This window comes from Penicillium bovifimosum (genome assembly GCF_028826915.1).
Source record: "Penicillium bovifimosum strain IBT 22155 chromosome Unknown utg000002l_segment0_segment0, whole genome shotgun sequence".
NCBI lineage: Eukaryota > Fungi > Ascomycota > Eurotiomycetes > Eurotiales > Aspergillaceae > Penicillium > Penicillium bovifimosum.
The window spans coordinates 1,210,149-1,223,480 of record NW_026622711.1 but is presented as its reverse complement, the minus strand read 5'-3'; the positions used below and the strand labels follow the sequence as shown (position 1 = coordinate 1,223,480).

Sequence of the window (13,332 nt, the reverse complement as noted above, 5' to 3'; positions counted from 1 at the left end):
TGAGCTTGATGGAGCCTATCGATTGGCTTCTCTGTTGTCCCTAGCCGGACAATGAAGATGAGCTTAATAGGGCATAGCTGCTGACCTTTCGCTGCCGACCCCATTGCTATTCAATGATAAACAGGTGATTGATAGTTGTTTATGTGTGCTTTCTATGGATAGCTCTTTCCGTAGCCGTGTGATCCCAGCCGTAGGCGTAGAGACTTATTCAATCGTAATAACCACATTGTCCTCAGCCAACTCGTTCCCAGGAGCCACATAGATACCGTGACTCTTCTTTAGATGCTGATTGAGGTTCCACTTTCGTGAGAATCCATCCGTATGTCGAACGCAAGACCTAACAGGACAGACAATGTCCACCTTCCGATGAGGGCCCTTTCCAACGCCTGGCCTCACACTCTTTGCTTCCTTATCTCCGACTTGTTCTGCGTTCTCCGTGAGACCTTGCGCAGATTCAACCGGTGCCTCCGGGTCTGGGGATGGGGACGCAGAAGCAGGGACAATGGCGGGAGTCTTTTTCTCTTTAGTGCGCCGCTGCTTGGGTTTCTTTCCTTTCGTCTTCGGCTCAAGCTCAGGTCTGGGTGTGCGCGCCGGAATAAGCGGAGGGACTGGGGTTGGGAAAGAGGTTGGCTGTGGACTTGGTGATGATGAGCCCCAGTCGCTCTCGCCTTCGCTTTCGGTATAGACGTATTCTTCTTGTTCGCCTGTCTTGAGCTTCTTTCTTACTCTTCCTTCCGGAAGTGTTCGGAACTCCAAATCCTCGCCGAAGAGATCGGCGCAGCGTTTCGATGCACGCATTACCGCGGCGGTGGGGAGGCCCAGCATCGATGCTAGTCCCATTATTTCGCTCCAATCGCGCAGTTTAAGCCTGCCCTTGATGGAGTGGCTGCTGTCATGACCTGTGGCGGAGTTTCGAGATCGGGCTCGGCTTTGGGATACACCTGGCAAGCTCTCATCATCAGTGTCCGGCCCAGTGGATGTGTTTGCACTGGTGGATCGCAATGACATGGCTCGTTCTTGAGTATCACCGCGCTCCTGTCGACGACCACGCGAGCGACTCCGGCTTTGTTCCCGGCTCTCGCGAGTATCGTCTTCCTCATCCTTCGAATCGCTTGATTGCTCCCCACCCGAGTCTTCCTCTTCATATTTGCGACCCTTCATGGCACAATGCAGCCCGTATAGCAGTCGATCCACTTGAGAAATAACGTTGCGAACGAGTGGACGTAGTTGGCGAAGAGACGCATCGTCGTCGAGTTGAACAATTGGTTCGAGAAACCTTGTGTCGACAGGCTCCTCATCCTCATCTTCCTTTTTGTCCAATTCATCCTCCATTAAATCGTCCTCATCGGTCAGCTTCTGCTCAGAATTTTCATTGATTTCCTCGAAATTCCATTCCCTAGCCTGAAACCGTTCCTTAGAGGTCTTGAGCATGACTGCTGTGATGCATTCTTCCAATCCAGCACTGGGTCGCGGATCAGGCGGCATTCTCAGGGTTTCAGAAGTATTCCACCTTTCCTCGAGAATTTCACCGGCGCGGGGGACTTTGGCGGCATGCACAGGCCATGCAGCCCACCTTTTACGCACAGTGGGTGGCGCTTGAGGGTCAGCCTCAAGTTTCCCGCGTGGGATACCACGCGTTCGCCTGCGAAGCACGTGGGCATTGTAAAGATGAGCAGCCAAATCCCTGCTCCGCTTGGTCATGATAGCATCATATGCACCAATCTCATCGGCGTTGTACCTCCTCCATGAAACGGAGTGCCCATCAAACAGATTGGGACGCTCGGCCCCTGGTGGTAGGTCAAGGCCTCGATCAACTACATAGAGGACGTGTTCTTGCTGTGACGAATCCGCTTGTCCTGAGCGTCTGCGGCTTCTGCCTCGGTTGTCCGGTCCATAACTTTCGTCATCAGAGTCATCCTGTGGGACTAATAACTGTTCTCGCATGATCATGTCGACCTCATCTTCGACTTCATCTAGACCCTCATCCATTGGATCTGCCTCCGAAACGGGCTCTAGGTTTCCATGATGTTGGGATATGCCACCAAAAAGGGAGCTTCTTGGGGGCTCTGGCTGGGAAGAGGGTTGCAGAGTGGCATCACTGCTTGGCCCACCAAATAATGATGGACGTGGCTGCGCAGACTGCGGCGGAAGAAACTGGGTCTCTTGACTTTGGCTCACAGAGAAAGAGGACATGCCGCATGAATGCCTCGGCCTCCGGCCGTTGTTAGGCGCGAATGGTGTAGACCTTTAATGTCTATGTGTGGTACCAATGAAAATTCATATCAGGAAATGACACGCTGTGGATCAAAAATAAATTTGACAGCAATAACCATTAATCCCTATCCCCAGTACTTGCAAGGCCGTATTTTGACTCCTTTGATTAGGGCTTGGTTGTTCCTGAAAGTTGAAGATGTCAAAAATTCCAGGCGGGTGGATTACCGATGGGTCACGTGAATGATATCCACGCTCGACGCCAAGAATGGATACGCTAGCCCCAGAATGTAAGTCGAGAATTCGTGATCGGCCCTTTTTATTACAACTTTTTCCTACTCTACTGTTCGTGAACATTCGTCTGCCACAAGTGCAGGTATATAAGAAGTTCATAACTCCTAAGGCTAAGCTTAACAAGGTAACCGTACGCTCTACAGCTTGCACAGAAAATCAAGGAGAACCTCTCACCGCACCATTCGGGAAATTGGGGACGACACAGGCGCCATGTGGAAGAAGCTGGGCATGAAAACAGTGGAAATGTGGGGTATTATCTCCTTCAACAGGTTCCAGAACGCGGTAGTCCCACGGGGCGCTTCGAAGAACACGTCCAGGAGTACATCGAGAAGGCTGAGAGATTACTGTGTGTGCACCTTGCTGTCGGCCTCGACATTTTCGACATGCGGGTGCGACTCCAGAGTGTGGGCTGTATCATCAGGGAATGAGACACTTCGCCGAGGTGTAAGTAGCTGAAACACGGCTGGGAGAGAAGTGAAGAGGACTCACGCAAAGCCCTTGATCAAGCTGTATTCGTGTGTGATTTCGCCGCCTTGCCCCCGGGCATGTTCCTTGACGCTGTAAATATATTAGTAGTGTATCGTATATAGATACCCGGAAATGAATGCATACGCCTGGACATCGTCGTCGGTTGCGTCTGGCTTGCACGTGATCTATGAGTGTTAGCAATGTATGTGGAGTCTGGAGTCTGTGGTCTCTGCTCACGATATAAGAAGGCATATTGGGATATCTGTAAGATGGAAGAATATTGTATAGATGAAGTCTGGAGAAGGGGAAATGGACGTAAATATAGGTAAGAGGAAGTTACATCATAGAGGGGTAGTGCATATAAGCAGATCACGCTTTCCACAGGCTAATCTCCGCACGCTAAGGATCCGCTCTACGCCATCTCACCTTGTCATTCGGTGAAAGTCGTAGTCGACTCATCTACCAATGTACGATGATGACACTATTGCTAGAGGCTGAACTCGAAGGTAATAAACTGAATGAAGTAAATCATACTAAATCTTTCTTTGGGCAGAGGTCAACTCGCGTTTTACCCCTGAGAATACTTCTCCTCCTTCTGAGGGCCTCAACGTATGAATGCGTAGAGGTGATAGATGAAGAATCAATGTTGAGAACAGCGATAGTCGACTAAGGATACAAGGCGTAGCGCGAAGGAGCAAAAGAAAGGAGCTTCCAGGGCCTTTTTGGCTCTTGGCAAAACGGGAAACCCAGTCCTTTCCTGGTTTTCAGAGGCTTAACATGGCCCTGATCAGGAAGCGCAGGGTAAGACTGGGGAACTTGTAGTCGCAATGTCATTAGGAGGGTTAGACTGAGAAGATTCCATAGTCAAGTGACTCAACCGAGTGCCGAATAGAGAATGTGCAGAAATCGATTTGAGTACAAAGTGAAAAAGGAAGAAGTCCCTTTGCCTCAGATTGGCTGAAGGGTCTTGGGTATTGAGGGCTCACGAGTAACTGACGAAGAAAACTTGAGATGATAGAGAGGTGAATAACTAGAGAATTGAGAACTGCGTAAAGGTGAAAGATGAGTGAGAGTTGTTTGCTGAAGTTAAAGGCAGAGATTTCATTTCCACAGCCCATTCTGGCTTTGGTGTTGTATTGTAGACAGGCTCTTGCGTCTGTGCTAGAGCCGCAACGGCAAGGAAACATTGCCTGGTTGATACAACTGGTGTAGCCAGGGGAACGCCCAGGTCCGTCGTAGGAGGTATCTGCTCGAGCGATTGGGGAGTAATCGATGAGCCGCCTGTCTTCGATGAATTCCCGTCGAAGGAATATCGTTCCACAATAGTTGCTCATGAACCCATACATGCAGTTGAGATCCTTCATGTAATAGGATGATGGACTGGACAAGCAAATTGCGTAGCGTGGGTTCATCATCATAGACATACGCATTCCCGATCCTATCTTCGTCCACCCAAGGAACTTTAGTTCACCAACAACCCTCAGCCAGGCATCCTTCGTCATCAAACTGCTGTCAGGCGTTTGGAATGATTGCTTCCAAGGCACTTGAACTCCGCAAATACTGCATCAATGGATTGACTGGCCCTTGAGAACCTTTCCAACGATATATCCCATCGAATGGTTGAAAACACATTGAAGACCTGCCTCATCGTCAATGAGGTGTGAGTCGGCCTCAGGTCGCCTGATCCGTGGATGTACTTTATGACTTTGTTGCTCCGGACCATGAGACCTTCGGGTCAACTGGCGAGTTAACCGGTTTTAATCATTTGGGCCAACTGGCGAGCTTACGCGACACAGTGCCATTCTAGCTGTGCAATGATTCGGGTCAACTGGCGAGTTATCTGAACTAGTTGCCAGGCGTCCTAGAACGCGAGATCTTATGCTTTTAACGTGTTTTCGAGAAATGTCGAGTTTATAGAGTGAATCTACATGGCTAGGTACCTTGGGAGAGAACACGCCGTTTGAGACCCGAATTGGTAATTTTCCTTCGATCGGGCCATAGGTTTATATCCGTCATTCCTCCCCGCCCCGAAAAAGACTCGTCGAGGTAAACATCCTCGCTTATACATACCTCCAGATGAGTAGATACTGCCTTGGTGAGGTGGCCGCATCATACGTGCAAAACGGTTTGCGGTGTTCCTGGATGAAGTTAGCAGCAAGATCCAGGCCAGCATCACCAGATAGCCCCCCTCTTCCTTGCATGCGTTGACTTGATTCCCTCCACTTGTTGTATTGAATGCTACATCGGTCATCAGGTTCGTGAAGGGTGGCGCATGCTCATAGAGCTCCTTCCACCATTGACATGTGAGGGCACTGAGGTAAACCCTGGTGGCCTGGCCGCTACCTTCGCATTACCGCATTATTCGCATATAAGGCCTTCTGCATTTCAGTACTGCACTTAACACCTTTTCCCATCAACAACTCCTGCCTTTTTTCCTTTTATTCATCAAACCTTTCATCCTTGCAGATCTCCTCAAGCGAGTATGGACACTCCCGAAACTGCCGAGTTCCTGTGCGACCTGGAAGGCACAGGCGTCACTCTCGACCCACCTCCCGAGCCGCCTCTCCACCTGCCCCGCCAAACCTGGGTGATCGAGAAGAAGCTCTCAGAGCGAGCTCAGTGGATGACGCAGAAGGACGTTGACGAGGGCGTTGGAATTTCGTATGCAGCTGCTAAGTTTCTCTGCCACCCCAAGGAAAATCCCACCAAGAAGGCGTTTATGCGGATCTACCTCCAAATTCCTGTCAGTGGCACTCAATATCTGAGCGCGGAGATTCGACGAAAGCGGGCTGTTAAGCCACGGCCACACATTGAGTTGACTGCCTTGAAAACGCTTAAGGAAAAGGGATGCGATGTTGTCCCTGACCTCCTTGCTTACCAAGACGGAAAGCAAGGCGAAGATGGTATCGTTCCGGGAGGTTATATCACTTATGTGGTCTGGGATAAAGTCCCTGGAGAGTCTCTCAGCCCAGACGAATTCTGGCGGCTGGATTTTGAGGCACGCCAAGCAATCCGCGATAAGTTTCGTGAAGTCTTTCCGTAAGTTTACAGAACTCTCTACTTGGAGTGCTCTCAACTGACGAGAAAATCAGAAAGCTGACGAAGCATGGTTTCCTACCGTGTATGGGATCCTTGTCGAAGATCATCTTTGACAAGGCCACCGGGAATATGTACGCGCTATCCGTTGTTGTGTAACTAGCGAACACTTCAAATCAACAATATCTAGGCATTTATCGGGATTTTCACGCGCAGCTCATTCGGAGGCAATCGAAGAGTGGGATGACAAGTACTACAAGCTGTTTCACCTGGCTGAGCCACCGAAGACGGTGGACCCGACCAAGGATACTAGATTGTGGACTTGGCCAAAAGCGTCCACTGGTGACACTTAAGTAGGCCCCTGGAAGGAAATAGGTATCAGTCGAGAGTTCTTTCTTTATTCACATGTACCTTCAAATTTGTAATGGAGGAATTGCAATATTCACAATATGTCTACCGACTCAACCCCTTGGAATACCATTCTCTAGAAAACAGAGAGGCCCAGAACCGGGCACCGATTGTTTCCATCGAGTCAATAGAATGAGCTCTGTCAAATCCCTCTAGGTCTCTCTGGCAAATTAAAATCCGTGGCCTGGGGCCAGGATGCAAGTGGGCTTAACAATAAGGTTGTGATATCGAGACACCGGCCACGGCTAACGGGTCAAGCGGCAAGCCTTTGGCCGAACCTGGAGTTATATCTATCTCCTAGATAGCTGTCCAGCCTGTCCTCATGCATGGAAAATAGGTGATATCAACCTCGGGCAGAATGCCTATTGACTTTTTGACTGAAACCAAAGAGTTACGACTACCTATATGTGGGACACAATACAGAGTATTTTACCACAAGACAGACCACAGCAAAAACCAATGTTCCTGTTTATACCCTAAGGAGGCCTTACCCTAGTCTGACACTATATACAAGCGCATAATAGAAAAGAAGCTCTCGAGATCTTCAAGGCACACTTGATTCATTGTTCAGTAACGTAAACGATACACGCCACTGGTTACGCTGCTTCATAGAGGCTTAGCAGAGCTGGGTACCAGCCACGTTACAGGGGTCTGGAGAATATGTCAGTATAAAATGCAGAAGGGCTGTCGATCAGGAGTCCACTTACTGTCCACGTAGTTGAATGTCAACTCGCCCTGACCAACATCATTGCTGCCGGGGTAATAGTAGGGAACACTGCCGCACATTTTGCATCTGGAATGAGGTTAGTAAGAGAATCATACAGCCGAGCAAGAAGAAACGAACCCGTGTTCCGGAATATAGTGGGCGATATCCTTGATCCATTGACCATTGGTGCCCCCAGTGTTCTGCAAGAACGCGCAGTAACCACCACCGTTACCAGCCTGGTTACCTACACAGGCAATCTGCTCGCCGTTGTAGTACCTATCCAAAGCATGATCAGCATTCCACCACGAAAATTGAAACGGGTCGTGATTACCATCTGTTCACATCAATTCCGTCGATAGCACTCTTGAGGTCATTGGCCACATTGTCAGGGCCATAAAGACCGCTGCACTTCGCGGATCCTCTGCAATTGATACCCAAAGCATTGGCGCTGATAGCAGGCAGAACGATAGCGAGGAAAGTAGCGAGTTTCATATTTGCGGATCTGTGTTAGAAGATGAGATATTCGTTGAGGCAGGATTCTTATTATCGCAAGTGGGAGAAGAGCAGGCTTTATAGACAGACGAGTCCATGGCTTCCCCCATTCGGTAAGCTGGCTAATTACCGGAGTCCGTACCATCACGATATCTCCGTACATACAAAATTCCTAGCTGCCTCAACCATGTCCAATTCGCATTATCAATCAAACTTCGAAGGCTTAACTAACAAACTATCTCGCGGGATTTTGTCTTAGCCTTTTCTCCCACACCGGGATCTGCGCGTTTCTACCTCTGTCGTTGCCTAAATTCCGGATTCCTTAATAGGAAAATGATCATCGGGTCCAATGGGCAGCATGGGAAATTACAAGTGGTTCCTGTGCCTCTCGTGTCCTAGAGACCTAGACTCCTAGCGCTGACCTTTCCCCATTTTCTAGACTGCATGGAAAACCACTAGTATGCTGAATTGAAGCCATATGCAGGGCACTTCGTGCATGTAAGCAATAGTGGATCCAGCCATTCAGCCCTGGGGACCCTTACCTCCGGTAACTCCCATTAATGAGGAAGACGATTTTCCGTTTAAGTACAAGCGTCGGGCTCAGCCGCACAGCTAAAAACTCGCTCAGGTGACCATCAATAGGAATTCTACCTTCATGAGCTGATAGGATTTTCCTATTTCAGATTGCCGACAACACACTATCATGTCTTACATTCCCCAATCTCCTCAACTCTTTCGATCCAGCGCTCAGCTTAGCTCGAGCTTAGCTCGAGCTTAGCTCTGGCGCGACGCCACAGAGACTCCCTCACCCAAATTGGTGGCATATAGTGCAAGTGAGCGCGGGATGTGGTCACATCGGCTAGAACTCGACGAGCTTTATCAGCTTTTGTCATCTGCTGTGGAGTAAGGTCACATCCATGGCTTGAACAATGTCCCTCGCGGCCTCGACTTGTCTTTCTCGGAGATAACGAATCAGTGCCGTGATCTTGGCTCGTGGTGGAAGACCTATTTGGATTGGACTGCGTGATGTAGACCTCAAGATGACTGACCATAAAAGGACGAGTGCCGCCGCGATTCAAGGTAAAATCAAACCACTCAACTTCTCTCACATCAAAACAAAAGATCATATCTTCCTTCACAATGGCTCCATCTTTGTTTGATATCATCCTTCTGGCCTTGTCCTTCACCGGATCCACTGCAGCTCTCGGAATCAATTGCCGTGGCTCAGCAAACTGCAACACCTTCGGCAATAGCCAGATCGCTGTCTCCCTTACCCATGCCATTGACGGAATTGACCCCAACCGCTGGTACAACAATGGGGAGCACATTGCTTGTGTTGGGACTGGTGCCCCAATCACCGGCAATGGTGGTTTCTGTGCATTCCTACAGAATACCGGCGGTACCAACGGTGCCTGGATCAAGAGCATAGCCCACAACATTCCAGAGCACGGGTGAGATTCTGTTCGCTGGCAATGGAGTTGTTCATCAGCTGACGTGTTCTAGTTGCAAAACCTGCGGAAGTGTGCCGTACTACTTCCCCGGTGACAACGATGTGTCAAAGGGTGAACTTACGTACAACTATGTTGACGATTCATGCTCGCAGGATGGGGCTACCCTGTGCTAAGTGCTTCGGTGCTGAGATACAATTGCGAATGCATTGAATGATATTCTCATTTGGAAAGATTCAGATCGCTTGACTTCGAGGACTTTCAGCGTGCGCGCGGCGGGTATCCTTGGGTCTCTTATAGTGGATGGAATATGTAGTGGGATTGAACATGGAAAGAATGGTGTCGGCTGCTCTGGTCCCTGTTAATATCTTGCAATCAAACCTAAAAATACTTCGCGCTCTATATTGTGACTTCCAATTGATTTACATCCATGGTTTGGTCATGGTGCCAGAGAACGTTAAACCCTTACAATGACCATACATCTATACATTGCCCAGATGGGAGTAGACACTGAGTAATATCCATTGATAGTGGGAAGGAAGGGAATTCCTAGGTATGCGCAGCATCGTTCTTCAGCGCCTATACCACATACGCGTCACCGGCGTTCTCCGCATCTTTCTCTGGAGTAGAAAAACACCCTGGAGAAGTGCCTCTGCGGTTGGCGGACACCCGGGCACATAAATATCAACAGGTACAATTCGATCCACTCCGCGTACCACGTTGTAGCTGTAGTGATAGTATCCCCCGCCGTTGGCGCAACTACCCATGCTGATCACCCATCGAGGCTCTGGCATCTGATCGTAAAGCTGTCTGAGAGCTGGTGCCATCTTATTAACCACCGTACCAGCGACAATCATGACATCTGCTTGTCGTGGCGACGCTCGGAAAATGATACCCAGTCGGTCCTGGTCGTAGCGCGGCATTGAAGCATGCATCATTTCGACTCCACAGCAGGCGAGAGCAAATGTCAAAGGCCAAAGAGAACCTTGTCTTGCCCAGTTGATCAGATCATCGGTCTTGGTCCTGAGAAGCGCAAAGCTGTTAGACTCATATATAACTTCGAGTGCAGCCCGCTAGTTCGTTTTTGACGTATAGAACGTACAGAAGATGCCCAACTCGTCCAGTCTTTTGACTTTTGGCTGGCACTGGCAGACTCTCGAGATTGCTGGGTTTAGAAGATGTGTGTAGCCATCGGGTCATTGCAGTCGTTTGGGGCGAGCATAACCGTGCCCATTGTTTGGAGTTTGATCGGTGGAGTATGCCTCGTATGAGTGCATTCGAGGACATAGTGGCCGGTCAAATTGAGCGGCTCGGATGCTGGGACTAATATTTTCAGAATGAAATCCAGTAAAGGGCAGAATTAGGTGAATTTCCTTTCTTTAAAGAGCTTTTATTATTTTATACCTCCCAGGTTGGCTAGCAACAACTGAAGTGGCTCTTGACCAATCAGGTGCGCTAGAATTCGCCGACTTAGTGGGTCCACCCTCATCAACTTCGCCGACCTGAAGACGCCGAACTTGCACCTTTGAGCAACTGCTTTTACATTTGTCAAATGCCGCGTAGCGCTCCACCAGCCAAGGTCGCCTGTCGATTATGCCATGACCGGCGAGTCAGATGTGACCGTAGCGAGGGTGTGCCATGTTCCAACTGCCGGCGGATACAGCACGAATGCGAGCCAATTGTCTCTCGCCGTGGACGGTACAATTCAAGCGACGAACCGGGTTGATTAACACTGACGCGATATAAGGACACGAAAACCCCCCATACTGCCGAAGAGGCCAGACTCGAGCCGCAGTTCTCCGGCAACCTCACAAAGGGTGCCGCATGATGGAGCGACGAATTCCATCCCATGCCCGGCCACTCCTCATGTCCAAGACGCCAGAGAACGACGGAGCCAGCCATGCTTTCCAGTTCTTGAATCAAGTGGTAAAACCCCATTTGTTGGAGACTCGTCGAATCTCAACTACTTGATCCAACAATTTGGAAACCCTTTTGGAGGCACGACAGATGCCCGCCGAATTCAGGATCACCTCCAAGGAGCCATGCTGAGCCGCGTGGGCCTGGCGACGTCACGTGAAATTGAAGAGCTCCGTGTATCTGGTATTGCGCAGCTCAAGACGAAGGGGGCATTTGATCTACCACCACAAGGAACCAGTCGGGCTCTTCTGGACGCTTACTTCCACTATTCCCATGCCACCTTACCTATCCTCGATAGGTCCAAATTTCTTTTCAATATCGAAAGGGGCTCAATTTCACACCTGTTATTGAATGCAGTCTACCTCGCTGCCACAGTTTATTGCTCAGATTCTGTCATTGCAAACGCAGGATTCGCCTCACGATACGCCGCAAGCCTTACCTTTTATCGAAGAGCTAAATCCATCCATGACGCCGGATATGAGTCCGATACAATTGCAACGATTCAGGCCACATTTCTCATGTCTCATTGGTGGAGTGGTATACTGGAGCCTCAAGACCCTTGGTACTGGATTGGCATTTCCACGGGGATGGCACATGCCCTCGGACTGCATCAAGCGTGTGTCCATAGAACCTCAATGAAACCGGGAGAACCACGTCTGTTAACATCACATCAGGAAATCGTACGGCCGTCTCGAAGTAAAAGATCAGAAACTCTGGCGAAGGCTATGGTGGATCATATATGTCAGATACATCCCATGGAAATGGCTACGAATCAGTGTGCTGACTTCAACTAGGCTATGGACATAAACTTGTCCATGTTGCTTGATCGCCCTCCCCACGTACAAGGAAGACTTTGCAACCTCCCCCCTCTGTCGGAAGCAGATTTTGAACACGAAGATAGGCCCGACGAGCGGGATGCATTCCCCGTGACTTCGAGTGAGGTATCCAGCTTCGTGATCAATTACGTGCAGCTTGCTCGAATAGGTATGAATTATTTTGCCCCACGCTCCCTTTAGTTGCTTATGTCTAGCGCAGTGGATAAATTCTTCACTCTCAAGTTTGATGAAGATAGCGGTCAATCGCAAGATATCTGTCTGGAGCAGATTTCTATATGGTGGTCATCGGTCCCAGCAGAATTCCAATCGTTATCGACAAACAGTAGTACCTGGGCTATACTGACTCGAATCATATACCAGTAAGCTGAATCGATTCAAATGACTTCTCGGATACTCACAATCTTGGATCTTTAGAACATACCGCTTATTATTACATCGAAGCAACCCGAGATATCCTCTCAGCGCGGGGACGTCGGCTCCCACGTTCGAGATATGTACGGAGATTTCCCACATGCTGGAAATACTCATGTCAAAGGATCTCGTTTATGCAGCCGCAGGTAGCATGTGAGTTGACCGGTAAAAGCCTTGCTAAAACAGTGTGCTAAACTATCACTAGAATTGCCCCAGCACTATCAGTCCTCTCAGTGCATATAATCAACATATACAGAGGGGATACTGGCGTGCGGATGATTTCTGAACATCGGGCCCGACTCTGCATGATCATACTGGACAAGTTGCAGGATAGGTTTCCGGTGATAGCGGCCTTTTTACCAATCTATGAATCTCTGCTAAAACAGAAACATGTCACCATGCAGACGAACGGGAATACAAAGGCGCAAGAGTCTCCGGTAACAGGGCCTTCACCGCAAAGCGGAACAAGCCAACTTGAAAATGGAAATCCGTTGGGGAGTATGAGCGGTACCGGGAGCTTGTTCGATGAGGTCCTGCAAGATACGGATATGGGCACAATGTTTCCTTTCTCGTTTCCGTTCGGCAATCTGTTTGATGATGTCTTCTTCGGTGCACCTTCTCAGCCTACAGCGTACCATGAGAATGAGGTTCCTTGAACCAAGGCAGTTGAACTCATTATGATAGATCTCTCACCTCGAGTCTTGGTTGTAAAGGCTTTATAATTTGATTTAAAAGAACGACTTTTAATGTAGAGTGACGACTTCAGCGAGAAATATTTAGACTAACGCAATCTGGGGACCTCTCCAATGTTCCAGGGAAGAAGACATCCTTGATGGTGTGAGATCAATATTACAAATATTATGCGTGAAATCTTCAACACATCCATCCTACAAAGAGACCGACTATGCAGGTATAGCGGCCAGGGGGCGGATGCGGTTCCAAGACATGAAGGAATTCAGGGGTTTGTGTACCGACACCCCTCGGAGGAGAATTGATCCCTCTAAGGTGGAGCACAAACACCAGAAGCGCCAAAATGAGAACCCTCTATACCTGACAATTTACAATATTAATACAACAGAGTGGTGTAAGAGGGCGGTAGAAAGTC

General features: G+C 49.1%; 8 protein-coding genes across 8 annotated transcripts; 3 read left to right on the top strand and 5 right to left on the bottom strand.

Annotated features, from left to right (window-relative positions):
• Nucleotides 1-204: 204 nt before the first annotated feature.
• Nucleotides 205-2,193, bottom strand: N7515_001665 (uncharacterized protein; the record flags this gene model as incomplete). Its single annotated transcript, XM_056662409.1, has 1 exon — nt 205-2,193. The coding sequence occupies one exon, from the start codon at nt 2,191-2,193 to the stop codon at nt 205-207; it is 1,989 nt and encodes a 662-aa protein (XP_056524522.1).
• Nucleotides 2,194-2,846: 653 nt separating this feature from the next.
• On the bottom strand, nt 2,847-3,225 carry N7515_001664 (uncharacterized protein; the record flags this gene model as incomplete). Its single annotated transcript, XM_056662408.1, has 4 exons — nt 2,847-2,937; nt 2,995-3,063; nt 3,118-3,158; nt 3,211-3,225. 4 exons carry the CDS (start codon nt 3,223-3,225, stop codon nt 2,847-2,849), a joined length of 216 nt encoding a protein of 71 aa, XP_056524521.1.
• A 730-nt stretch (nt 3,226-3,955) lies between these two features.
• Nucleotides 3,956-4,700, bottom strand: N7515_001663 (uncharacterized protein; the record flags this gene model as incomplete). The annotated part of the gene is given in 3 exon segments (XM_056662407.1): nt 3,956-4,003; nt 4,020-4,533; nt 4,552-4,700. Coding segments are annotated over 3 exon segments (711 nt in total), but the record flags the coding sequence as incomplete, so codon positions are not given.
• A 755-nt stretch (nt 4,701-5,455) lies between these two features.
• Nucleotides 5,456-6,362, top strand: N7515_001662 (uncharacterized protein; the record flags this gene model as incomplete). Its single annotated transcript, XM_056662406.1, has 3 exons — nt 5,456-6,012; nt 6,066-6,143; nt 6,200-6,362. The coding sequence occupies 3 exons, from the start codon at nt 5,456-5,458 to the stop codon at nt 6,360-6,362; spliced, it is 798 nt and encodes a 265-aa protein (XP_056524519.1).
• A 671-nt stretch (nt 6,363-7,033) lies between these two features.
• N7515_001661 (uncharacterized protein) lies at nt 7,034-7,615 on the bottom strand (the record flags this gene model as incomplete). The annotated part of the gene is made up of 4 exons (XM_056662405.1): nt 7,034-7,068; nt 7,125-7,210; nt 7,262-7,399; nt 7,455-7,615. 4 exons carry the CDS (start codon nt 7,613-7,615, stop codon nt 7,034-7,036), a joined length of 420 nt encoding a protein of 139 aa, XP_056524518.1.
• A 1,140-nt stretch (nt 7,616-8,755) lies between these two features.
• Nucleotides 8,756-9,239, top strand: N7515_001660 (killer toxin; the record flags this gene model as incomplete). Its single annotated transcript, XM_056662404.1, has 2 exons — nt 8,756-9,066; nt 9,119-9,239. 2 exons carry the CDS (start codon nt 8,756-8,758, stop codon nt 9,237-9,239), a joined length of 432 nt encoding a protein of 143 aa, XP_056524517.1.
• A 396-nt stretch (nt 9,240-9,635) lies between these two features.
• N7515_001659 (NuoB/complex I 20 kDa subunit family protein) lies at nt 9,636-10,350 on the bottom strand (the record flags this gene model as incomplete). Its single annotated transcript, XM_056662403.1, has 2 exons — nt 9,636-10,101; nt 10,166-10,350. 2 exons carry the CDS (start codon nt 10,348-10,350, stop codon nt 9,636-9,638), a joined length of 651 nt encoding a protein of 216 aa, XP_056524516.1.
• A 755-nt stretch (nt 10,351-11,105) lies between these two features.
• On the top strand, nt 11,106-12,883 carry N7515_001658 (fungal specific transcription factor domain-containing protein; the record flags this gene model as incomplete). Its single annotated transcript, XM_056662402.1, has 6 exons — nt 11,106-11,596; nt 11,655-11,676; nt 11,775-11,964; nt 12,016-12,175; nt 12,231-12,380; nt 12,433-12,883. 6 exons carry the CDS (start codon nt 11,106-11,108, stop codon nt 12,881-12,883), a joined length of 1,464 nt encoding a protein of 487 aa, XP_056524515.1.
• Nucleotides 12,884-13,332: the final 449 nt, after the last annotated feature.